Source organism: Mustela nivalis, assembly GCF_964662115.1.
Source record: "Mustela nivalis genome assembly, chromosome: 11".
Classification (NCBI taxonomy): Eukaryota; Metazoa; Chordata; class Mammalia; order Carnivora; family Mustelidae; genus Mustela; species Mustela nivalis.
This window is the reverse complement of record NC_139030.1, coordinates 50525825-50552768: the sequence shown is the minus strand read 5'-3', so window position 1 is coordinate 50552768 and position 26944 is coordinate 50525825. Positions and strand designations below refer to the sequence as shown.

Sequence of the window (26944 nt, the reverse complement as noted above, 5' to 3'; positions counted from 1 at the left end):
GAAAAAACATTTGATTTGAAACAAACCCTCCCGTTTTCCTTTTATGTCTTTAAAATATTTTTCTCTCCTTTAAAGGGAAGTCAATAAAAGTCCCCTTGAATGTACCCAACTCAATACAGAGCCCAAGGTCAGCACTCTGCCTGTCATACGGGCGAGGCATCACCTGACAGGTTCTCTGGCATCTAGAGAGGGACAAACAATGAATCAAAGAGATGACTCAAGGCTTATCCTTTGTGCTGGGGGTGTGTTTGTTTTCTGCTGAGCTCTCGCATTTCTAATAATACCCCAGATCCTTGCATTTGTCTAGAAATAAGACTAGACCCAAGGACTGTGATCGACTCTGCTCTAAGAACTTGATGGGCAAAGGCCCTAAACCCTAAATCCTGGAAGAGAGACTCTTCCAGCTCCAACTCAGAGAGCAGCAGACAGGCTGATGAAAGCCTGGGGCGAGCTTCGTGCTCTTCAACAACACAGGCCACGTGAGGGAGTCATGCCAAGGACGCTGCTAGGACGTGTTGCTAGGAACATTCAGCGCCTGGAAGCCAGAGGGCTCAACGCCCTGCAATGACGGGCACAGTGCAGGCCAAGAAAGGACTGTGCCGTCGAAAATGCAAAAAGCAGAGATGGCTGAGAGGATGGTGGAGGCAAGCCCACCTGGACATGGAGGGAAAGAAAAGAGTGGATACAGATACGGCTACAGATTATCCCAGGCCTTTGCAGTTACTCTCAGCACAACAACACAATGAGAAGGTCTGCACACAGAGGCTACCTGTCTAGTGCGTTCACTGTACAGACACACACCGCACCTGCACGCTGACTGCCGAGGACAGCCATGCACGTGCAGGTGCAGGACCAGAATGACCCATACGCTTTAAGGGCTCACAATGCTTCCAGGCACCTCTTCAGAAATCGGAGGGCTTAAACTAATAGAAGGTGCAGTGTTTTAACTTTCGAACTTGTCAGAAAAACTCTCAAAAGTACTTTTCTTGCAATCATATAAATATCACCTTTATTTAACATGAAAGGTAGAAAAAATACAACTGAGAGTAAAATTGTCTTTATCAAAAGGCCATGTTCTAAAATAGCTGTTTATTGGATGATCTAGCCAAAATTTATCAAAATAATAGGGAGAAAAAGGAGGGGTGCCTGGGTGGCTCAATTGGTAAAGTGTCCAACTCTTGGTTTTAGCTCAAGTCATGATCTCCGCATCATGAGATTGAGTCCCACATAGTGGGCTCCACACTCAGTGGGGAGTCCTCTTGAGTTTCTCTCTCCTTTCCCACTGCCCCTCCCCCACTCTCTCTCTCTCTAAAATAAATCAATAACTCTTAAAAAATAATAATAATTGGAAAAAATGTTCTGCCCCAGACCCAAACATTCTTGAACAGGGCAGCCCAGATACATTCTTTTTTTTTTTTTAATGATTTTATTTATTTATTTGACAGAGATCACAAGTAGGCAGAGAGGCAGGCAGAGAGAGAGAGGAGGAAGCAGGCTCCCTGCTGAGCAAAGAGCCCAATGCGGGGCTCAATCCCAGGACCCTGAGATCATGACCTGAGCTGAAGGCAGAGGATTTAACCCACTGAGTCACCCAGGCGCCCCCAGATGCATTCTTAAAATAGATTACAGGCATTTATTCATTCATTCATTTATTCATTCACTTATTATTTATTTGGAATGATAATGAATGATATTCTTTGAAATGATAATAATGATATTCCTTGAAACTGTAATATTTCTGTCAGAAGAATTTTTATTTATATCAGCTTTACCTGCTATTTGTACCGAGCCATCCTCACCCAGAAGAATATTACCGGCTTTCAAATCCCTATTAGAAGAAAAAAAAAATGGAGAATGAATTATGGAACACAGACATTATATTGCATTAATTCATTCAGAGATAGTTAAAAACATATCATACAATGTAGCTGTTTTACATAATTAACATTTTATAAATATTAAAATTATATCACAGATTTTTGGAGTAACAGGGATGAATCGTGATTTTATACTTTGCTCCTGGGAGATGGTAAGGATTTTAGTAACAAATATTTTATAGGAATCATTATCCAAATTGAATTAAATCACTAGTGAGTACATTCTTTATGTTACAGAGTTAGAGATCGCCCATTAACTCACCATGCTATCATTTTATAGAGAATAAAAGCTGATAATTCTAGGTAAAGCTGTTCTACTTCCACTCAAATATGTCTGTGGTGCGATTCCAAATTAATCCCACTAGCTTCTTAAGCAATGGATTGGATCAGTCTCTCCTTTAGGGAGATACTCATTATAAATTGCTAATTACAATATTCTATATTTCTTTACCATACAAAAGTCTTAACACTTCAAAAGAAAAATGACAATTGACAAGTTTGATATCTAAGGTGATTTTTTTTTTCTAACTACTGAAACACATGGTAGATATCCTTAAACATATAAGCCACATAGTGCTCAAGGCAGAAGAACTACAATGTCAGTGTTACCAATAAATGGTTATTTACTTGCAGCTATTCCTAAGGGCCCAAGTAACAGGAACCCTTTTGAAACATCAAACACTCACATTCTTGGCTGTTTGACTATTGAAAAAAATTAGCATTTCATGGCACAAAAGAAGATGAAATTAGTTCCCCCTCCTTTCTTCACACCACCATGCCAAAAGTAATGAACATATTACAATGTCTGGAACAGTTCTGCCTACATTAGAAAGGCAGAGATGCTATCCTGTTCAATTGATCCTACTTCAAGAAGAGCATGTTAACTGATTTTTTTTAATGAGTTCACTCGGTACTTTTTATATTCTGCTTCTATTTCAGTGAGAGCAGATAAGCCAATCCTGAGGATACTAATATATTTTATCAAAATGTATTCACCGGCTTCTTTCTTCAGTACTTTTTCCACATCTATTCGGCATAACTTGGAAATAATGTTGATACCTACCTGTAATACATGTTTCCTTAATATCCTTTACAAGCTAGAGCGAAAGATATAAATGGCTGAATTTAAATATCTTTGCAGAAATCCTACCTGTGAATCTGACCATTTCTGTGTAGATAGTCTAAGCCTTCCAAAACCTCTTTAAGAATTGTTGCTATTATTGCCTCTTCCAGAACTCCATTCTTATGCTCCCCTCTGTTGACGATGTATTTTATGATATCCAACATGGAGCCTAGACAGAAGAAGTGAAAACTTTGTGTAAGCATCTTCGTTAGCTTTCTAAACTGGGCTCCACTATTCAGAAAATTAAGTGGAAGTGTCACAATGTTTAATTTCACACAATTCCCCCCAAAGCATACAGCTGCATGATGGCCCCAGACCAGAAACCCTATATCCAAGTCTGTGAGAACATTTCCGACGTGAGAAGAATTCTGGGTTAGGAGCCACAAGACTATTCAGGGTCATCTCAGGGTAATTCCTTTCTCCTACACATACACACAACTGGTGACAGGCTCAAAATAGGGTTCGAAATGTTTGAAGTGAAAAACAAAGGAGGAAAAGGCCGAGGGAGCAAACAGCCATGAACTAACAAGAGGGAGAAGTTCCGATCTTCCTGGACATCTAGAACATAGGTGGGAGGGGGGGAAAGTATGTTGCCGCTGGACCCCATCTTATAACCAGGAGTTTCCCTTCCGTGACTCTAGGCAATCTTCATTTTCATTTACTTGATGGCTAATGAGCTGACTTTCCTCATGAAATAAATACACAGTACTTTCTTACCATAAACAAATTAGTATCCTTGGCACTGTGAGTTCATGTTTCAACACATATGAATTAATATTCCAAACCTCCTGGTCATTTTAAAAGCCATCATTACCTGGGGGTTCAACATTTCTGAAGAGTTAACAAATGGCTTACCTCAGGACCTGAATCTGGCTGCAGGCTCCCTATGATTAACTGAGAGAATTGAGTTTCCCCATCGGGTATTACTACACTAGACTAGCTGCCTGCTCCTCATGAAGAGATTTAATGTGATAAAATATTGTAAAAGAAAACAAATGCATATTCCCCCTCAGAGAAGCATCTACTTATTCATTGATCCTAAAATGTGTTAATAATCTAGAAAACAAGACTTCCAAAAAATGTTTCATTTTTATCTCGTGAGGATATACCCTACCAGGTGTATATATGTTCCTGGCCTGCTGAAAGTAAAATGAGCAAGAGTCCAAATTTGCCCAGGTCTCTGGGACCTGTGGGAACCCGTTTAAAACCTGTACAACCCCGGGGAGACTGACTGAATTGGATTCTTTTAAAAAGACAATGACATTTTCTTTCAAGTCCTCAGTCAAGGGATTAGGGGATATCTTCAAGCTTATAAAAGGTTAATTGGGATCAAAACAAACACAGGAAGTAAAATCCTCAGCTTGGGGATGCCCACAGTCCCTGGTCATCAGAACTTTTTGGTCTCCACCGAGTGGGGGTGGGGGGCTGTTACCCCGCAAGAAGAGGCTCAGTGAAAGTCATCTTCCTACCAAAACAGGAGCCTCACAGACCCCAGGGGCAGTCCGGACACTCAAGACACTGAAGTCTGGCTCCAACTGGCAGCCTTTTTCTTTTTTCCCCTCATTTCTTTCTTTTCATGTTTAATTAAAAACCAAAGTAGGCACTCAAGGAAACAATGACTAATAGGATTGACGAGACTGGGAACAGACCCGGAAGCCACTCTCCCAGGCTCCCTGTGGAGACCTGCACTAGCAGACCCAAGGCAATTACAGCATTTTTGTCTGCTTGGTTCTGGGCCTCTGCTGGATCCAAGAGTTTTTTTTTTTTTTTTTTTTTAATTAAAAAAAATAATAATAATAAGATGCCCCCTCCCCACCCCAGTCAGCCTTCCCTGGAACTAGGTCTGCAGATTAAAATGGGCTCTACAATATTAAGTCTGCAGTACCAGTCTGGGCTTCATCCAGGCACTGCAGAACATTCTCCTCTGCTCCTAAACCATACTTCATTTGTGGGAAAGATGCAGAAGAAGTGAGAGGTGGGGGTTTGCTGGGTGTTACAAAGAAAACCACTTGGGCTCTCTAAACTTCCATTTCCGTGTTTGTAAAATGAAGGTGATAATTCTTGCAGCATCGCATAGCTTTTAAGTCAACAGGACCTAGCACCACTTCTTTCCAATGCTAACAACTCCTATGTAGGTGACCTTGGGCGAGCTGCCTAACTCTCCTCAGCTTTGGGGAACTTTCTGAAAGGCTGGGATGGCGACATCTGCCATTCAAGGATGCTGTCCAGATTCAATGAAACAAGGTAGGTAAATGGCCTTGAGTTGGATCTAGCCAGAGAGGAAGTGTTCAAGAAAGTTGATGGTTCTCATTACCATTCTCTATCAAATAGTGAGGTTAAAAGATTAAAAGAAAAAATATGGGACTGTTGAAGTGCCTTGTAAGGTAAATTGTCAGTGGCTTTCATAACTTCAGTGACCTGAGGCCAGAAGGAAAGTTCCTCTGCCTTTTCAAAGGCAGATATAGGATGGAAATGGTGCCACTTCGGAAGAACACCACCAGTCAGTAAGTTAGCATGCGGAAAGTTCTTCTCCATTTCACCTGAAGCAGTATTTATGAGCCCCCACTGGGTGCCGGGTTCAGGAACTGAGAAGCACAGGAGAACTCGCGCTCCCCCCGCCAGTCCTACATCAGCACTGTCCAACACCGCAGCCACAGGTCATCTGCAGTTATTTAAATGGAAGCTGATTAAAACGGAATAGAAAATCGGTGCCTCAGGAACACCAGCCCCGCATCAAGGATTTGAGGACCCCACGTGCCTGGTAGAAACTGGAGAGCCCAGCTCTAGAACGGTTCCCTTATCACGGACTCGGAATGAACGGCACCAGAAGAATTCATTACACTGCAATGTGGTAAGGACTTGAATGATATTAAAAAAAAGAATTTAAAGAGGAAGAACGGGTTAACATTTCTGAAGAGAGTGGGGAGGCTGCAGAGAGCACGTGACCCCTTCAGACTTCAGCCCCTGGGGAAGGAAGGACAGACATCTAGGTCCGCGGAGCCGTGCCCCTGAGGTGGGGAAACAGTGGCCGCAGAATGTGCGTAGGGAGCCCCCCCACCCCACACCACGGAGTCCAGGTGTAAAAGGGCACAGATAGTTGAGGCAGTGAAATCTGGGCTTTATTCTCTAGGTAAATGATAAACAAGCAAATCGTTTTAAATACAAAAGGGAGGGGACCAAATTTAAGGTCTTATTCAATAGGCTGGCTCGCACAAAAGGAAAAAAAGAACAAGAACAAGCAAATAACAAAACCTACTTACCTCCACTTAGTAATTTCATGACCAGCCAAAGTTCATCTTTTACCACAAAAGAGGTGTAATAGGTCACTACATTGGGATGGCTGCACTGACTCATGGCTTGAATTTCTTTCTATAAAAACAAAAAACAAAAAAAACAAAAAAGCAAAAAACATGACATAGTACCATGGGGTAAAAATCAGGAAACGAAAGAGAAGGGAAACCACACCTGAGAACCTGGGCACCTTTTCTACTTAAAAGCATACCTGGGGAGCTACCTAACCCTTTAGCTCAACAAAGTTACATGAGAACTAACGAATTCACCCTCATCATCAATATGCTGGAATTGAGACAGGCCTCCATAGGAGATCATAGAACCCTGTGGACTGAGAAACCAGAGAGCCACTGTGGACCTGCAGAACAGGACAGAAAAAGTTCCAAAGGGCCTATCACCCAGATCACCCCCAAATATGCGGCAGAGAGCCCTGCCACATAGGACTGAGTACCTTCTACCTGCACTGAAGGCCTCGATGGAGAGAGACAAGACCCAGTGAGTCCTTAGGGACTGGGTCCCACAGCCAGCCTCAACTCCTGTGGGCCTTAGCTCCTCCCTCATCCAAAACTATTTCTATCTCTCAGGACTTCTGTGATGTTGCAAATGAGCAAATACATATGAAAATCTAGAGCATAATGGTCTAAAGTGCATTTCATGGTTGATAGTCCATCAAGAAAAAACAAAAACAAAAAAGGGAAGGAGACCTGCAAAGTGAGAAGCTTGGGAAATGTCAAGTCCTATATCCCCCTCTAAAACGGTCACAGGGAATATTGGTACTGTCAAAGGCTCTGAGAAGTCCTGTAGTAGATAAATTGTCATAGTTGAATCCATATTAGCAATACAGTTAAATAATGCTTTGTGTGTCACAGTGCAGGAAACACTACTACTAAAGAGAAATAAGCTTTCATACAGAGACATAAAACAATAAAGTTCTGAAATCACACAAATAGGCTACTTCAATAAACCACATTTTCCTGAGATACTCAAGTTCCCCTTGGTTTTGATGTGTCATTTTAAGTTATTGCCAGATTTCTCCTATAAAGCTTCAGTCAAATGCTAACCCTTGATCAAAGGCACCAGACCAGCCTAACTGGCTTTCAAGGTGCTGTCCAAAAGCCACAAAAAATGACATGTCATCAAAGAAACATTATTTATGCTATTATGTATTTATGATGAAAGAAAAGTATTTATGCATCTTACAGATATTTTCAATAATGAGCATCTAGTTAACTTTGAATTCACATCTAATTTCCTGGCCAGAATATTCCAACTGGAGCTGCGATCTTTGCATATCCAGTCCTACCTGATACTCAAATAGCCAAAACCCTAGATGTCAGATAACTTGGCCAAAATACCATGACGTATATAAACATATGTACTAAGGTTTGTATGTGTGTTACAAGTGTCTTTTACCAAGGACAAATAGAGAAGAGAATCACTAAGTTTTCCATCTTCATTATATAGCAACACTTTCCCTTCATCATTTCCCTAATTTAACTAATTACAGGTTTTCTCAGTCTGACACACTTCAACTCAGCTACTCCTATCCTTTGAACAAGAGCTGAAACCTAAGGGCCAGTTTCCATCTGTTTCTGGTGTTAGGTTTTGATACCACAAGATGCCTCTGAAGGAGAAATGGAACGATGCTCAGACCAGTCCTAGCCGAAGTCATGACCAGCTGCTCACTGTGGGGACGGACGGTTCACTTGGGAGGCCTGAAGCATTAGTTAGGGGCCTCTCTATACAGATGCCCCCCTCGCTCACAGAAAAGACAATGTTTCCTGAAAGTATGCGTGCTCTGCCTTCCCGCCATTTTACGTCCGATGCAAATGAATGCTTGTCTAGCTTTCTAACTCCAAACTGTTAAATCATTAATCAAAGTGAACAATAAGTAACCAATGAATAATCAATGCCTATATGAAAGGAAATTCTTCTGCACGGAAGCAAAATTGGGGCAGAGTCTGGAAAAACAGGTTTTCATGTGCTTACCATGTAGATGTCCGGTATCACTTTCTACCCAGAGTATCAGGTCTCCAACATTGCAGTGAGCAAACTGTGTGTGTGTGTGTGTGTGTGTGTGTGTGTGTGGTGGTGGGGAGGGTACACACATGTATGTGTGGGAGCACTGGTGTGCAGGGTCGGGGGAGAGAGGGGAAAAGGAAGAACAGGGGGAGACGGATAGAGGATAGAGGCAGGGAGAGAAAAAAAAAACCTATTTTAATTAACCTAGGAAGAAACTCTTTAAGTAACCTGTGGATACAACTTATCAAATTCTAATACTTTGAAATTTGGAGTCAAAGAGGTACTAGCTGGACATTTACAGGTCCTGAGGATTTAAATGAAAAAAGGGGAGAGGGATACAGGGGCACCTGGGAGGCTCAGTCAGTTAAGTGTCTGCCTTCAGCTCAGGTCATGATCTCAGAACTCTGGGACTGAGCCCCGAGTCAGGTTCCCTGCTCAGTGGGGAGTACGCCTCTCCCTCTGCCCCTCCCCCTGCTCAGACTCACACACACACACTCTCTCTCTCTCTTTCAAATAAATAAATAAAATCTTTTTTAAAAAGGAGGTGGGGGGCATAGATGCTGCCCCTTCTAATATAGCCCAAGGAGCAACATAAGAGCAGATGGAAAAAGAGGTGGGAAACCTCAGGCCAGACTTGCATAGGTCTGACCACCCTTAACCCACATTCTCCTTCCATGTACCCTCACTGTCCCTCTTCACTGCCTGGGCAGGGGGTCCATGTCCCTAGTTCTACACGATCTAATTTCCTGCACAAGCCTCTCCATGCAGTAGAGCCTCTAATGCTTAAAGCCAAGATGGAACCTACCTTAGGGAGAGAGCCCAGCCACTCTGCCTCAGCGTATGACCTGTGCAATCACTGATCCCCCATGATAAATAGCATTTTCACAAACAGTGTAGAAATACACTTAAAGAAGAAAGAATGAGGTGTTCTGCCTGCCTATCTAACCTTTACTTCAGTTTATATATAAGCCTTTTGTTTAGCAGTCTTAGAGAGAATGCAAATTTTTACTGTATATATTTATATCTCCACTGTGGTCTGAATGTTCGTGCCCCCTGCAAATTCTGTAAGCTGATGGTATGAGGAAATGGGGCCTTTGAGAGGTGACTGGGTCTTAATGATGGAGCCCTCATGAATGAGATTGTGCCATTATAAAGGAGATCCCAAGGAATGAGCTTGCTCTTTCTGCCACACGAAGAAGCACAGAGAAGTCTATGCCGGAAGAAGACCCCCACCAGACCATGCCAGCATCCTGATTTTGGACTTCCGGCCTCCAGAACTGTAAGAAATACATTTCTGCTGTTTATAAGCCACCAGATCTATGGAATTTTTCTTTTTCTTTTATTTTTTTGAAGATTTTATTTATTTGATAGAGATCACAAGTAGGCAGAGAGGCAGGCAAAGAGAGAAGAGGAAGCAGGCTCCCTGCGGAGCAGAGAGACCAATGTGGGGCTCAATCCCAAGACCCTGAGATCACGACCCAAGCAGAAGGCAGAGGTTTTAACCCACTGAGCCACCCAGGTGCCCCGGAATTTTTCTTATAGCAGCCTGAGTTGATTAACTGCATATGCATATTATTTTTTATATTTTATATTTTGAAAATAGAAATATTTATTGAATTAAATGTTCTTTCCACAGAACTACATTTTCCATTTCTTTTCAAAATAATAATGATACCTGCTATTTGAATCCTTCCTTGGTAACAGTCTTATCAGTGAAATTATCCAAGCTTTTTCCAATGCCTTAACTTCACTCACAACATAGGCAAAGCCATTTATTTCCAAACATATTCATTTCTCCCTATCCCTAAAAATGACAAAAGTATTGCCCAAAGATGAATAAATGGGCATGATTTAAAAAAAAAAAAAAAAGATTTATCCAGTTCTTTCTACAGAACAAATGGGTTCTGTTATTCTATTTCTTTAACTAGGACATAATCCACAGATGCAAGATTTGAAGCAATGCTTCTCAAACTTAACACTGATCACCTGGGCTGTGTGAAAATGCAGATTCTGACCCAGTCAGTCTGGGGTGGGGCCTGAGATTCTGCATTTCTATCAGCGAACAATACTGAACCTTTAGGTCCAAAAACCAGACTCTGAGTGGCAAAGTACTGTAGAACGCTGACCAAAAAAACAAGTTTCTCCTGTAAATGTAAATTCCCCACTTTGTTGGAGGATGCACGAAAGGAAGGATCTCCATTGGTGGCTGAGAAGGTGATGGGGTCCCCGCCAGAGTCGGGGAGCTGAGCCCAGAGACACCACCTAGCTGTGTGTGACCAAAGAATGGGGTAGGAAGCAAAGACAGAAAGAAGAGAGACTCTTATTAAAGCGGTTTGAATTTCACAACTACTGGAAAGGGTAAAAATTCAAAGGGAGGGAAAGATGGGAAGTCAAAGTCAGAAGAACTTCAAAGAACTCTGCAGTCCAGGCAATACACTTGCCAAAACTACAGTCAAGGACTAGAACACAGTCACTCCCCCTCAGAAGTCTCATGAAGTGAGACAGACACATCATCAAGAGCCCAACCGAGCTAGGACTCAGGATTTAATCTCCCCTGTGAGAAGCTGGATCTGCTCAGGCAGCTTCTTTTGAAACACATCACAAATGAAATTTCACAGGAGTGGGAAAACGGGCCTAAAACGGGAGAGCAAGAGAAAGTCCTTCCCATCTGCCAGAACTCAAGCGGCAGCCACAGCAGCATCCCTCCACTGGGAGGCGAGTGGGCAGAAGACAGATCCACCAGGGACACCCACACACCGCTGCTGGGCCAGCCGGGCCAAATTTGCCCGACCTGGGCATGCCACAGGCCTCTCGTGTGGGATACCCCAGGCTTGGGAGGCTGGGGGCGGGGCGCAGAGACACAAACAACACAGAGTTTCCTACCATAGAATATCCTGGAAATCGGATTGCTTGGGAGGGAAAAAAAAAAAAAAAAAAAACCTACCAAAAAAGCAAAAACTGAAAAAATTAAAATAAAGTGCGCTTAAATATGTTGGTAGATATTTTCTAATACTTCTATACGGCCTCTGTTCCCCCTACCACCACCAAAAAAAAACCTTTTTAAAAAGTTTCTCCTACAAATAGTAGCAGACAAGCAAGAACTGGGATTAACAGGGGTGGGACCCAGCAGAAGCCACTTAAAGGGCTACACTCAAAGACCAGGAAGGCTGGCTGGGAAGTGTGGCTGAGCCACTGGCCAGCCCCATTACCCGCACAGGTTATCTCGTAGCCGCAGCCTCCTTTAGTAAAAGGAGATTACTAATGACATTTGCATGGGATTTTTGTGAAAGAAGTGAAATAAGAGCTATGCAAAATGCCTAGCACATAACACAAATGCTAGAAGCCAGGCTCTCCTTGTCTCAGTCCCTTCTTCGAGGGTGACAGGTTCATTTCTCTCTCTCAAGTGTCCTCAGTTACTGACTAAGATTCAAAGTGGCAGAGACAGCCAAGGGCAGTAGCGCTCACCTTTTCCTACGGAAACATCACAGAAGGCACCTGTGCATCCTGCTGGCTCTAAGAGCTTCTGCAACGTGTGTACCTGTCACTAGGCCATGAACTTGTGGCTTTATTTCTGACTCTAGTTGTCTCCACCTGGGGTTCTCCTAAGTATTTCACCCTGTATTAAATTTATCCCACCCTGTCATATTTCAGGTGCGATGATGATACACTGTCTCAAACCCTTCTGGGATAAGAAGTCTAACCATACCCTTATGCAAAGGGTTCAAAACACAAGGCACAGGGCTGCCTGGATGGTTAGGTAGGAAGAGCCTGCAACTCTTGATCTCAGAGTCCTAAGTTCCAGCCCCACACCGGGGGTGTAGCGGTTACTTAACAAATAAAATCTTTAAAAAATAAAAGTAAAAAATCACAGAGCAAAGAAAAAAGTTTGGAGATCTATGAATGAGGAAAAGTTCAAGCCTAGTTTCTTTTGTCCCTAAAACGAGGAGAGATTCACAAAGCACTGACAGGAAAGAAATTTCATTAGGGAAAGGAAACAGTTTCAATAGCTTCTGAATTCAAAATATTCGACTATACTTAACCAAATTAGCATATTTTCACAGCTTATGTAAATCCTAAATAGATTCTTTTTTATCTAATATCAGTGGCAAAATACCCTCCTGGGCTTTAGTTAGGAATTAAACCTCTCAACCTTCAACATCACTTGTGGTTAAATCTGAGGAGATGCCATTTGTAACTTTATTCTCCAGCAGTGGTTTTCAACCTTGCTTGTGCATTGAAGTCACCTGGGGAGCTTTAAAAAAACAAAAAACAAAAAACAAACAAACAAAAACCACAGTGGATCCCAGCCCCAGAGATGCTGGTATAAATTGATTTAGGAGAACAGGCTGGGAGTCAAATCTTTCAAAAGCTCCCAGGTGAGTCTAATGTTTGGCCAAAGTTGAGAACCACTGTTTTCGAGCTCAGGGCTGAGAGATGCGTCATTCCTTCACTGAAACGCTGAGAGAAAGGCACACAGCCACGCTGAAACTTAATCTAAAAAGGAAAAAATATGTGTGATTTATAAATACTACTGTATTTATCAAGAGTTGCAATTTCCAAATGCAAGAGATAACCAGATACATCTTTAAAATGTATGCAAACATCCTGCTGGCATTTAAAGAATTATTTAAATGATGAGGATAACCGTGTTAAATAAAAACATTTTCAGTGGGGCGCCTGGGTGGCTCAGTGGGTTAAGCCTCTGCCTTTAGCTCAGGTCATGATCCCAGGGTCCGCTCAGCAGGGAGCCTGCTTCCTCCTCTCTCTCTCCGCCTTCCTCTGTGCCTACTTGTGATCTCTGTCAAATAAATAAATAAAATCTTTTAAAAAAAAAAAAAAAACACTTTTAGAAAGCTATTCTCAGCTTGCAATTCCATAACATCAGCATCATAATGAAGGGTAACCTAATCCCTATTCATAAATAGCCCAATACTGTAAGTGGCAGAATTAAAACAAAAATCAAAACCATAAGCCTCAATGATACCAAATGTCAGCCACGAAATGGAAGACTGACAAAGTTCTTATAAGAGAGATGGATTTCTTTGGACTGTCATTTTCAATCCTGAAAATGTCATTAGGAGGCATTTTAATTATAAATAAATTATACATCTTATGTGCAGCAAACTCTTGCCTCTTTTGGAATAAGATTATCAAGAGGGAGAAACCTCCTCAAGACAGAAGAAGTCAAATATTTCGACTTATACACCTTACCAACGAATCAACCAATGTTCCTTGCCATTTAGTTTTGTGGTTGCTTTCCTATGACTTGTTTTATCCAAGTACAGTCCATTGAAGGCAGGATTAGAAATGGGAAGTCTAGGGGTCCCTGGGTGGCTCAGTGGGTTAAGCCTCTGCCTTCAGCTCAGATCATGATCCAAGCATCCTGGGATCGAGCCCTGCATCGGGCTCTCTGCTCAGCGGGGAGCCTGCTTCCTCCTCTCTCTGTCCCTGCCTGCCTCTCTGTCGACTTGTGATCTGTCTGTCAAATAAATAAATAAAATCTTTAAAAAAAGAAAAGAAAAGAAATGGGAAGTCTAGATATTTAGAAGATGGGGAAATATCGTTAAAAAATAGGAGAAAGGGAGCCTAAATTTGTGAGAGCCTTAATCAGCATACATAGAGAAGTATTTAAAACTAGAGAGAGCGGTTGTAAAAGGTAGAGTGTCATGGGAGTTGGAGGGCAGGAAAATGTCTCGAAATCAGCAGGATAATCACAATGGTAAGTGTCAGTTTGCTGACGGAATAGAGCGTACATCCCTGGGCCTACTACGGCTTGGTGATGATGTCACAAAGATGGGCATTCCCCAAAAACTGTCCAAAGGAAATGGAAGAATCTTGCTGGGAAGTGTAAGAAGCCACTGATCCATTTCTTTTCTTCAAAAGAAACAAGGAGGGGAAAATAACTCAGAGAATAAAATTGCTGATGCTGAAATTCTATAAGAAAAACCCAAATAGGGAGGAGCCAATTTCTTCCAGAGTTGGCTGCAAAGTTCTTCAGCAAACAGGAATAAGGATGCCCTATGGGCTCTAGAAGATTTCCCGTTGGCCCTCCTGGGATCCGAATCAGATTCAGCTATCAATAACTGCTATTTGGTCTTTTGATGGACTACAATTGGGAGCACTGGAAAAAGTAAAGTTGAAGACTTCATTAAAAACAGAAGGAGGAAGAAATTTTCTCATCAGCCAACGGATGTTGCTGGAAACCTCCAGGCCAACTCTCAGCACAGCTGCTCTATTTGGCTTCATCACCCAACGATGAGAATGTGAGGTCAAACACGTCTTTTTATTTTCTGTGGTGTCCCCTGTCCCACACCGGGGGCAGGGAGCTGGGAGGAGGAACACGACTACTGTCATCAGCCTGGGTCTCTGCCAGGGAAGAGCCCTCCTGCAGGGGCAGGGGGAGCCCTGCCGGACACTCTCCGACCTTCACCCCCAGGATTCCACAGTCCTTCTGTTTCCACAGCAGCTAATTAATTGTGGAAATAACCAAGCCAAAATAAAGAAGATAACAGAGGAAAGAACAAAATCATCTGTCTCAACCCAGGCCAACAACATTTTCCAGAAGTCCATGTGCACGGCAAAAGTGAGGTGTAAAAAAGTAAACAATATGTAACTGAAGTCATATTCGATATCGGCGTGTTTTTCCCCATTTTCTCCTACTCTGAAAATGAGTATGTGCTGGGTCTCTTTGTTACTGAACATGTAGGCCAGAAACGTGTGTCCCTGCAATATTCATTTCTGTTTACTCTTTGGGAAAAAAGTGAGGTGTTAACTATTTTAGCAAGCCATTTCTAACAAATGTATAAAAACACTGAAAAGTAAATTCAATTAGTGCCATTTATTATCCGAATCCACTATGACTTTTAAGTTTGAGGTTCCAAAATGAAAAATGTTTTCTGTGATCAAATCATACATATTTCCAAGCTAATGTAATTTTAGAGCTATAAAAATAGTTTTGCATACATAATAGCCTTTCTCTAATTTCTTAAAAATTTATGTTTTCAAAATGTCTAAAAATTTTTCATTCCTAATTCTGCCTTCAGTTGGACTATACTTTGTTAAACACCAAATTCTACAAAAATAATTTGTGGCTCTCTGTCAAATAAATAAATAGTGGCAAGGGACAAACACAGCAGTATGAAATTTAATGTTGGTGACCTGAAATGCTCAAAATAATATCACAGTCAGTGAAGTTGGCTTGTTTTAAATGCTATACCCTTGGTATAAAAGATCCTATGAGAAACAGCCAAATGCTATTTGTTACCATATATGATAAATGAGCTGGGATATGAATAATTAACTTACTGATTAGAAATTTCTTTTGTTCAAAAAGCATGGAAAAATATTTTCATTTCTATAATAAAGAGAGCACACATTATAGCTTCAAGCTTTTTAAGTTGACATCTTCAACCTGGTATAATTGTTTTTCTGCAATAAACAAGGCTTACAAAAGTATCAACACAATTACAGAGATTAGGAAAAACAATACAAAAAATGTTTTTTGAATTTTTAAAAACTCAATTAAAAGGGGGGAACCCTGCTAGTGAAAATAAGTCCTCAGAGGCCTTATATTATATTATATTATAGTTTCATTTTAAAAGTATAAGAGAAGCCTATGTCAGATAATGAAACTATTAGGAGATAATTAAACTATTCTCCCAAACGACCATTAGGTAAAATAAATACCTAGAGCTTTATTCTCCAAAATAACCTACAAATCACAGCTAATTTGGTTCCTCTAAACACAAGGAAGGAAAGTAGGAAGAAAGGGAGAGATGACTAGAGAGGGAACAGCAGGTCAAGAGAAATAAGAAATAATAAAATAACACTGTAGCAAAAAGCAAAGGCAGTGGCTTTGTTCTGAGGGAAGTAAACTCTTGAGTTATCTACAAACACAGTTAGTGAAACACAGCAAAATATCCTCATAAAGATGATATAGGAAGAGAAGGGCAGATGTCAGATTTTTTCCAGCTGGAGACAGAAACTCTTTCGTTATGTACCTGGGGTAGGCAGATGACACACTTGAGTACCTAAACGTATGCATTTACACTGGATTGTTATTGCTATACTCTAATAGTGGTGTGACTTGATCCTCTCCTGAATTATGATGCATAACTTGCTACCAATCAGTGTTTTTGTTCAAAGGATTATTAAAAGGAATTTCCTTAAAGAATTAATTTTTTTTTAAAGATTTTATTTATTTATTTGACAAACAGAGAACACAAGTAGACAGAGGCAGGCAGATAGAGAGGAAGGGAAGCAGGCCCCCTGCTGAGCAGAAAGCCCGATAGGGGACTCGATCCCAGGACCCTGAGATCATGACCTGAGCCAAAGGCAGCAGCTTAACCCACTGAGCCACCCAGGTGCCCTAAAGAATTAATTTTTAAATACTCAGAACCATAGAACTTTGGGACTGAAAATAAGTTTTGCCCTCAAGCAGAATTCTTTATTGAACAAATGAGGATACAAAGGGCCAAAGGTGAAACCAACTCCTCTCAAGACCATGATCCACGTGAAGAACACAGGCCCTCTGACCCAGGAAGCCATTTTCCCTCTATCACAAGTTTCAGCAACCATGTGTAGCCATTGTTTGTTGAAATGATTTTGCTCACATTTGTAACCTGTTATATATTAAAACATTGTAATGATCATTATATATTGTTTTACACTGAAATCACTTAACTGGTCTTTTTTATTTATTTATTTATTTTGCCTTTTTTTTTTTTTTCTTTCTTGAAGAAACAAGTGCTTCGTGTGGCCCCAAGGCCAAGGTTTCTCCTACACACACAGCACTCCTGCCCCTGGGAATTAAAGTTTTAGCCACGCTGATGTTTATGAAGGAATGAGAAAATGCTACAGAGTTTTCTGTGACTGGTGCCAAACACAGACTAAAAATATGAGAACCTGAGTCTAGAGAAAAAAACATTGAGAAGGCTATGGCTAAAGTCTAAGAACCATAAAGTCAAGTAAGGTGATGAACCAAAATGTCCGTCAATCCCTTGGTAAAAGTTTTAAGAAGAGTTCTTGAAGGTTGGAAAAAGTGGGTCTTAGGATAAATAAAGGGAAAGACGACTATGTCACATTTATGGAAATCACTGTCACCTGGAAATAGAGACTGAAAGATGACTTCAAAAAAGTGGATGATTTCTTTCCCCGTGAAATGGAATTTTAAGGGAAGTGAGAGGGCCCTTGAGCAGCACATCCCTAACCTCTGAGGCTGACCACAAACCAGAGAATTAAGCTCTTTCAAGAAACCTCAAGGCCATCTTCACATATAATATACTCGCCAGCATGACAGTGGTTAGGACCTGTTTAAGCAAGTCTGGAATTCCTATTGAAAAGCAAGAACTACCTCAATGGAATGCATGTTAGAGAATCTGTTAAACCATTTCTAGATAAATAGAGAGAAAAAGTGCAGAAAGAATCCATAGCTCAAAATGCTCACCAACGCAACATAAGAATGAAGAAACTCATTGACCAGTCCCCGGGCTCCCCAAAAAGGAACAATTTACTTTGTTTTCCCATCGTCTAGTTCAGTGGCTAGCATTTTGTAGGGTTTAATAGCCATGCAGTTAACAAGCTCTGTTTTGAAGCTATAAATGTCTCCTAGAGAGGGTTAAGCCTGTTATAGTCATCTACACCACAGTGGGATTAAAAAATGTGGGATTAACATATCTCGGAAATTATCAAAGCATCTAGGTAGGAATGGTCAGGAATATAGAACATGCCAGGAACATCCCTTGACTCTTGGAAAACTAACCACCAAATCGTCATACCTAGAGAGTTTGGGATGTAGTTAAAAGCCAAATTCTAATACATCTATGAAAATTTTTTTAAATGCCTAGAAAAAGAATGAAGTTAACTAAATGATCTTCATGTAATGCCAAGAAAAACATTTGTTCTAGGGTTTTCTAATTGCTATTAAGATGAATTTTTAGCAAGCCTATTTGCTTTGTCCTCTGATATATACTCCCAGAACAGACCCTTCTTACAGGCCTGAGCACAGCAGTGTAGAAACTCATTAAATATTTACCAGATATATTACTAAATGTGTATTAGATCTGGAACCAAATTGTCACTGAGGAATATCACAGTACCCCTTTCAATGGTTTAAAAAAAAAAAATTTTTTTTTTTATTTAAATTACCACTTATTTAGCACCAGTGATTTCACTGAATGTTTCTTTTTCTCCCTTCATTCTCAGAGACACCAAGCCTGTAATTATCACTTTGCTTCAGAAATCATGACCACGGGGCGCCTGGGTGGCTCAGAGGGTTAAGCTTCTGCCTTCGGCTCAGGTCATGATCTCAGGGTCCTGGGATCAAGCCCCGCATCAGACTCTCTCTCTCTCTCTCTCTGCCTGCCTTTCTGCCTACTTGGGATCTCTGTCTGTCAAATGAATAAAAAATATTTTAAAAAGAAAGAAAGGAAGGAAGGAAGGAAGAAAGAAAAAAAATAAATAAATCATGAGCACCTGAATGCTTCTTCAGCCAACATGAAGTAAACCCCCTGTGACCACAGACACTGACAGGATTTGCACTATGGAGCAGCAAAGTCCAGGGACAGCTGTCCAGAACTGCTCTGGGCCATCACAAGAGGCCTGTGAGTGTCAATCCTACCTTACTGGGGGGCGGGAGCAAGGGGGTAGGGACGTGGCAGAGAGAAGGAAGTGGGAGGTAGGTAACACAAGTTTGGCAGGGGAGGCCAATGTCCCACCAGCAAGCAAACCGTCGACAACTGTGACTTCTATGACACAACGCTGCACAAGATAAGGACTCCAGTGGCCACTGTTTCTTACAGGAACAATGGCTTCCAGTTAACCCATGGCACAGATTGTGAAACGACGCGAGCACTGACCTGTACGTAACGCACGCATGCGCGCACGCACAGACATGGAATTAAAGGATTATTAGGATACCGGATGTCCAAACACTGCCAAAATGTGATCCCAGCGAGATAATAAAAGTGCGAGAAGCAGCAGTATTTGAAATCGAAAGGATTATAGCAACTTTGCTCCACACAACCTCATGTGCCAAGAGCGGGGCCACAGAAGCCTGGCAACATTAGGCAGCCCGTCCTGTAAACTCCACTTCTCTCTGTTTGCCAAGGACAAACATCCCAGAGAACCATGACCACTCACCCCCATCTTCTGAAATATCAAAGACATCAAAAGGTCAAAGGTGCAAGGTTAAGGTACGATCAAAGCAAGGAATCAATATACCTTTAAAATGAAAAATAGGTAACTATACATATAGACTATGTCCTGTTAACACAATGTGGGCATTAAGGGGGGAGGGGAGAATGAGAGAAATAAACTAACTGCTAATAAGCAAACTCATAAATCCAAAAACCTCAGAAAAATGAGCCAAGCCCCAAATCATAAAACCAGGTCCTTACATGTGCAGCTCTGCCTAAATTATGAGTATATCCAAATGACACTGTTATGGTCCCTGGTCCCAGGGACACAGAGGAAATGGTTCCCCCAAACCCCTTTCTCCCTACCCCTGCTGCCTTCACCAGGACTGTCATTAGCTCCCATCACTGGCAGCCAGCCGATAACGAACAGCCAGCGGAGGGAGAACATGGAGGCGTGGGGCAACTTAGGCCTTGTCGAGACCAGGGACCACAGCGTCAGCCCAGGAGGCTGGTTCCAGAATTGCTACAAACAAAGGCACACACACAGCCTCACAGAGACCCTGTATAAATATTCTGCAGCTGGCAACAGGACAGCCAAGGGACCTCCAATAGAGTACCACGATCAAGTACAACCATCACGGGCAAACAGAGCATATGGTTAAATGGGCACTCCAATTAAAAAAAAAAAATTAGTGTATACTCAGTACAGCCACAGAATTTGAGGACTCCTAAAGGGATCTGAGACAGTTCCTAATCCAACTCTTTCTAAATAGTGCTGTGCTGTTAGGTGACTCGACCAAAGGTAGAAAACAAGTCGGCAGCAGGAGGAGGACCCAATTCTCCCCACAGTTTGTTTAGTGCTTTTTCCACTTGGGGAAAGTGACCTTCAAAACGGGTCAAATGACAAAGGCACAATTTTGTTGGTCACTCTGATCATAAGCAACCACGCAGCAATCATTTCAGCAAGAGCAAAGCACAGCTGAAATTTTGAAGAAGGTAAAAGCCTTAAATGTATACAAATTTTGTGGGGTTTGGGTTTTTGCTTTTTGTTTTTTGGTTTTTTTAGTTAACACTAAATTGTGGAAGCTCTTGCTTTAATCTGAGTTTTAATGGGCAATCTGTTGCTTCAATCCCAGAGAAATCTATGCCTCCTGGAGCCTAATTTAAAATGGAAGGCCAAACAGATCTGGAAAAGTACAGCTTTACCCTTCTACTTAATTTATACTATAGTGTGCTGTAATTAAGCCTGAAATAAAAGCTATATTCTGAGTAGAGACAAAAAGCTCTTGTTAATGACATTCCATTCTCAATGTAGAAAACAACAAAAGGCTTCTTCATTTGGAGCCAAATGTCATTATACTTTGTAGCTTGTGTGGAGCGATTGGACTAATATTTGTACTGGGATTAGGGTTGGGATAACCAATCAGTTAACTCCTCCATGCAGTTTCCTATTATCCTCAAATAAGTGGCCAAAAGGCAAAAAAAAAAAAAAAAAGGAGAGAGAGAGAGAGAGAATTGGCAGGCAGAACGTCAACTATATTTATGAGATTAAACTCTCAAACCCTTCACAGTTTGCTGGGCAACTAATAACCATTTGCCAAGCTGTTCATTTAATAATGAGTCAGTTAAGCCAAAAGCAAATGTTGCTGCAACCAACCAAAGCAACTAGAGTCTATCCACAGTCAAAGTTCCAATTATTTATGTAATGTACATACTTCATTTAGAATAAGAAGTCCAAGCTGCCGTGTACAAAAAAAAAAAAAACCCAAACTCCCCTTATTAGCCAAATGCAAGCTACCCTACGGTATCTTGAATAACCATAATGTGTACGTCATCTGGCAATTTCTGAGAGGCAAAATGACCGACAGAGGGCTTGGGGAGTAATTCCTATTTATGTCGTGACTCTGGACGCAGGGCCTGCAGCTCTCCCGCCCAGCTCGGCGCCCAGCAGCATGTGACCTGAGAGGTCATCGAACTGGGTCTGTTTCCTGGTTTTCCAAAAGAGAGTGTCTGTGCTGAGACCAGCCCCACCCTGGAAGGATGAGGACTGAACAAAATCCCGCTTGTCAGAGCGACGGAAGTTGTACGGTATACAACACAACTGCGAGGGACCGTGTCATTAATCAGGGGACTGGAAGAGCGGTGTGGGCTGCTCTCCAAGAAATGCGTGTGTTGGAAGAGGAGAGAACACCCAGCTGCCTTTGCTCTCTCTTCCCCCCTGCTTCTCTGGCCCGTCTCTGCACACCCATCGGTGGAGAAAAGCAACACGCGGGCATCCTCCACTTTTACTTACTAATAGTTCATCCATACTGGTCTGGCATTTTTCCAGGTTGATCCGTTTTATAGCCACGCGCTCTTGCCTGGGCTTGCAGAGAGCAGCCTGAACCACGGCCGTAGCTCCACTGCCTGAAACAGAAGGAAAACAGCATCAGCTCTCAGGTGGCGCACGGTCTGGTTACGTCGTGACCCCCTTCCTAAACAAATACCTGGGTTTTTTTAAAGTCTTCTACTCGACGTATTCAAAACATTGCCTTTTAACACATTCTCAGAGAGCTTCTGAGTCTGAAAATAATTCTCTGCGGAAGAAGCAGCAAAGAGTGGACTGTTCGATGGGATATAAAAACAGTGCCCGCCCCCCAGAAGCCACGATCCACACCAGAAGAGCCCACCGTGATCCAGCACGTTTACTGCTGCCCAGAGCAGGGGTTGATGAAGTGACAAGGCTGAGATCACGGGGCCGGGGGCCACGAGCCTCTAAGCACAGCACTGCCTGGAGGCCTTTGAGCATCCCGGGCTCCCAGGATTCTCTAACTTCAGTGCCCTTAAAAAATCTCAAGCTCTTCTTCCACTTCAGCCCAACCCAAACCACTCCAGCCTGAACTACTTCAGGGTCTCCACAAGACGCCGTGACAGCTTATCTGCTCTGAGTGCTCTTTGAGCTTATTCCTTCTGAGCGTGCTCTCCCATTAGAAGAAGAGGGATCAACTGAGGATTCTCGTGTTGGAAGCACGACTTTCAAAGATGCCACGCAAGTGATGCAAATGTGTAATTACAAAAGCTCTCAGTATTCACATGAATTTCCTATTTCTAAGGTTTCATGATCTTTAGCTAATGCACTCAAACTCCTAGGAGACAGAGTCATGTCATTATCCATATTTTATAAGAGCAAAATGTAGACGTGTAATGATTTGTGGCAGAGCACAAAGAGCTCCTAATCCGATTTCTATTCCATGGGGGCAGAGAGACCTCCGGGTTAAGGTATCCCACTTCTGCAACGAATATCAAAAACTTTCCACTGCAAGACAGCCAAGCAGAGAAACAGCCTGTACTCAGGATTGTGCAAAAAGGGACCCAGACGCGACCATGTACCTTTCTCCTTAAAGCTTTTCTTCAAGAATGACTTCTCAATTAAGTCATCTAATAGCATCAGAGGGGGGAGGGGGCAGCTTTGGGCAATACAGAAGGGAGATCAGTATTAGCTTTCCTTACAGATGTGATAGACAGGCATGACATTTCTAGGGCAAATCAATCCTTTCCCACATCAAGGAGGTGCCCCAGTAGGTGTCTTTGAAGCTGAAGGTCTGCCTTTCTTCTGTCCTGTAGTCTCAACATCCACTCTGGCCCCCGGATCTGGTGTCCCAAACAGATCACCCTATACTCCAAAACCAGGTCTCCAACTTCAAGACTCCCATTCCAGAAAGTCCAACCTGTGTTCACCGAGGGAGGAGAAAATCCACCTATACAAACAGCCCCCTGTACAGTAGGCACTTCCTCATGCAATTCTCATTATAAGCTTACACATTTTTGTTGTTCCTAGCCTCATTTTATACGTGAGAACACTGGGACTTGGAAAATTTGCCCATGCAGCTAAGCGCCTAGGCTGGGGTCTGAGTCAGGCCGGCCAGTCTCCAGGCTCCATGCCTTTCCCTGCTTCCCAGACACCAGGGCCCATGCTTCCTTTCCCCGCTTGTCCTGGCCTTAAAGGACAGAAAAAAATGTCCTACATGCTTGAACAAAAGCGAAACCACCTAGAGGGAAAATTCAAGTGAGCCTTACTCTCTAGTTCAAGGAAAGAGTGCTATTGTCAACAGGTTTTGAAAGGACCTCCCCATCCTTAATCTCACTGCCTTTCCATCAGCGACTATTCCAAGTCCCACCATATCGGTCTTGGTCCTACAGATCAGAGCATGCTGGATTCACTCCAGAATGCTCTAGATACGAGAGCCAAATACTACAAAGAGGCCTGCTGATAGTAAAGTGTACTTTCCAGTCAAGGTCTCCAGAACAAGAGGCCATCACTGACTGAGCTGCAGGGAAAGTGGTAAGTGGCTGGTTAGCCCTGGGCCCAGTGTCCAGCAGAGAAATCAACACACAACTTTAACGAGCTGCTGATGGGAAGCCGTTCTCAGCTCTACCTGTTGTAAATCTCCCCCCAATTCTTACAACACCCCCCAATCCTTAATCCACATCCCACAATGTTTTTAAAGCAGGGGAACTGAAAAACAAGGAAGATGAAAACAAACTCCCAGAAAGGATAACACAAGTGCCTGTAAGAAGGAGCTGCCTCCCATGGTCTGGGAAATCCTTGACTATAAAAGTCTGCTGATTTCCACAGACACATGTAAGAACGCAGACAAAAAGAAGAATTCTGGACAGAAAGAGGTAGCAGGAGGGAAAGTCTTTTATTAGAGCTTCACAACTAGAGAATTGTTATTATTTAAGGACTAGAACTGACTAAAGAACAACGGGCAGCTTCTCGTCTCGAGAGAGAATCATCCTGGGGTTACTGTCATAGGGTGAATGCACGTAACCACGCACTGGACCATGTAGGAGACACCGCTTTGACCCCAAAGATTTGCCTCAACTGCCAGGGAGATCAAGAACAATGACAGAGGGGCAGGAAGCCCTCAGGACCATCAAGTCCAATCCCCAGCTTTACGGATGAGGAAGGGAACCACCTTGATCTGGACGGACTTCCAGCCTCCGCAACTGGGAGAAGTAAATGCCTGTTGTTAGGCACACCCACCGCTGAGTGTTTTGTTATAGCAGCCAGAGCTGACTAATATAAAGGCCTTTCATTGTGTGTTCTAAGTCCCCACCCCGCTATCACCTGTGGTAAATAATGCCGTACAAATTACAAGTTCTCAACTGCCTGATTAAGTCAACAGCAAGATTAGGTAATGCTCAGTGGAAGGGCCTCTGGTTGGCCAGTGTAGCTCTCAAATCTTGGGTTAGTAAGAACCCAGAAAAGGAGGTTCAACAAACATTCTACCCTATCTTTTCAATCCTGGTACCAATTTCCTCTGTGGCATTGGGCCTAATTTTTCTCTAAATCTCAGTTTCCTTGATGGGCATAATACAAGCTACCTGTGAGGCCTAATTACATCCCTGGAAACATCAACTCAGTAAATGTTAGGCTCTCTCTCTAGAATGTATTTTCTGCACTTGCACAATTAAGGAGGTAGACTATCTAGAGTTTGCACAACCCCCACCACCACCACCCAGGGAAAAAAAGGGAAGGCCAAGTACGTCCGGGTCAATACTAAGTACCATTCTATTTACAGGAAGATGCAGTTGGTTTAAAGAGGAGGAAAAGGAGGGCTAGGTTTGAAAACTGGAAGACTAAATGATTTCTAAGGTCAGAGACAGCATAATGAGTCTAAGAGTCTGAAATACAAGAAAAGCATCCAGAGAATTCTGGAATACCTATGAATTAAGATTCTATAACTAAACTTCTTATTGAAAAGGTACTCTGACATCTAACCTAAACTAGAAATTACTTTAAAAAGTCTCTGTCTACCCAGATTGCATGAGTTTGTAATCTAGCCTTGCCACACATACTAAATGCCTCTTCTTCGACCACTGACGCTTCAGTTTCTTCATTTGTATGATGGCGATAATACCACAGAGCTCCCAGGGGGGCTGTGAGAATCAAATGGGTTAATATGTGGAAAGCCCGTGGAATGGTGCCTTGTATATAGGAAGCATTAAATCTTATGTTGGGCGTGTGGGTGGCTCCGTGGGTTAAAGCCTCTGCCTTCAGCTCAGGTCATGATCCCAGGGTCCTGGGATTGAGCCCCGCATCGGGCTCTCTGCTTGGTGGGGAGTCTGCTTCCTCCTCTCTCTCTCTCTCTCTCTGCCTACCTCTCTACCTACTTGTGATCTCTGTCTGTCAAATGAATAAATAAAATCTTAAAAAAAATTCTTTAAAAATAAAATCTTATGTTAGTATTACTTCTCAGTAATACTAAATAAGAAGTTAGTATTCTTCTCTAGTATTACTTCTCATTATTTCTCAGGGAAATCCCTCCAAGTCAACCGGTGTCTGGCCAATTTGTTGTTTCAATGCTACAGATTTCATGAAGTTGACAAACCATAATTTATTCAGTCCTTCCTCTATTGGTCAGTCTTCTCTCTATGTCCAGCTTTCCCTCCAATATGAATAATGTAGCCATAAACAGCTGATCCTTTAAAATATACGTATGAGTCCACAAGAACTTTTCTTTACATTCAAGTTAGGACATGGTCAACTGTCCAGTAGCCTCTCCTCATAAACATTAGGAATTAAAAAACAAACCAACCAAATATATATTATATCAGCCTATAACATGAGTAGTGGCCAGTGGAAGGAAGCTGTCATTACAGCCTCCTTAAATGAGGAGCGCCGAGCCAAAACTTCTCTTAAGAGTTTGCCTAGCTTGCAGCCCATGAAAGGACTCCTTCATGATGCCTACCTGTCCTTTCTCAGCACATAGTGTCCAAAGCTGCTCAGGCTTTCTTTTTGGATGTGCTCGTTGGTGGTAGATAATTAACAAAACAAATGGCTCTGGACCAGCTGATGACTTCCTCCAATTCTCTCTTTATCCAACTTACTACACGTGTTCTATTTATATCATGGGTCCAACCTCAAAGCCCACAAGGCCAGTGACGGTCATATGAGAGCTGGAAGCTGGCCAGCGCGTAAATGGACACACACGTGAACTCTGGAGGGACACAGCTGTCACTCTGCCTCCACTAATGTCGCCATGTAAGATTGCTGACTTAGCACGGCCAGATTCGGATTTTTGCAGGAAAGCTGAAAACTCAGAATTTTGTTTGAAATCTTCTAATATGATAAAGTGAGCAATTAAAAATTTTTTTAAATATAAAAGCATTGTGAGTCACATGAAAGCTTGCCACGGCTGTATTTTGCCTCTCTGTGTAACTACTATTGGCTTCAAAGGTGCACCCTTCCATACCCGATGGCCCAATTTTTAAATTATCTATTAGCTTACACACACGAAGTTGCCATTCTTCTGGATCAAAAGTGATCACATTTCCAATGATGACACATAATGTATGTACGTACTCAGGACATGGGCCCAAACTGATTGACTACATGTGGCCGTGGTGCCATCCACCTTATCCCACTATATCCCACCTTCATTTGGCACGTTCTGTGTAAAAGGAACAGCACAGTAAACACTCAAGTCAAACATGAAGGAGACAAGCAGTGA

General features: G+C 42.3%; 1 protein-coding gene across 3 annotated transcripts in view; it reads right to left on the bottom strand.

The window, feature by feature from the left end:
* The window catches only part of STK39 (serine/threonine kinase 39), a 298465-nt gene that overhangs the window by 217234 nt on the left and 54287 nt on the right, over window positions 1-26944 (bottom strand). For 2 of the 3 annotated variants that reach the window (XM_082689250.1, XM_082689249.1), the window contains exons 2-5: window positions 21742-21854; window positions 6261-6369; window positions 3028-3169; window positions 1773-1828 (exon numbers count right to left, since the gene is read on the bottom strand). In XM_082689250.1, coding sequence (XP_082545376.1) covers window positions 1773-1828; window positions 3028-3169; window positions 6261-6369; window positions 21742-21854 — 420 coding nt within the window. Of the gene's footprint in view, window positions 1-1772; window positions 1829-3027; window positions 3170-6260; window positions 6370-18786; window positions 19038-21741; window positions 21855-26944 lie in introns of those variants that run through there. The other variant, XM_082689251.1, reaches the window with a different exon arrangement.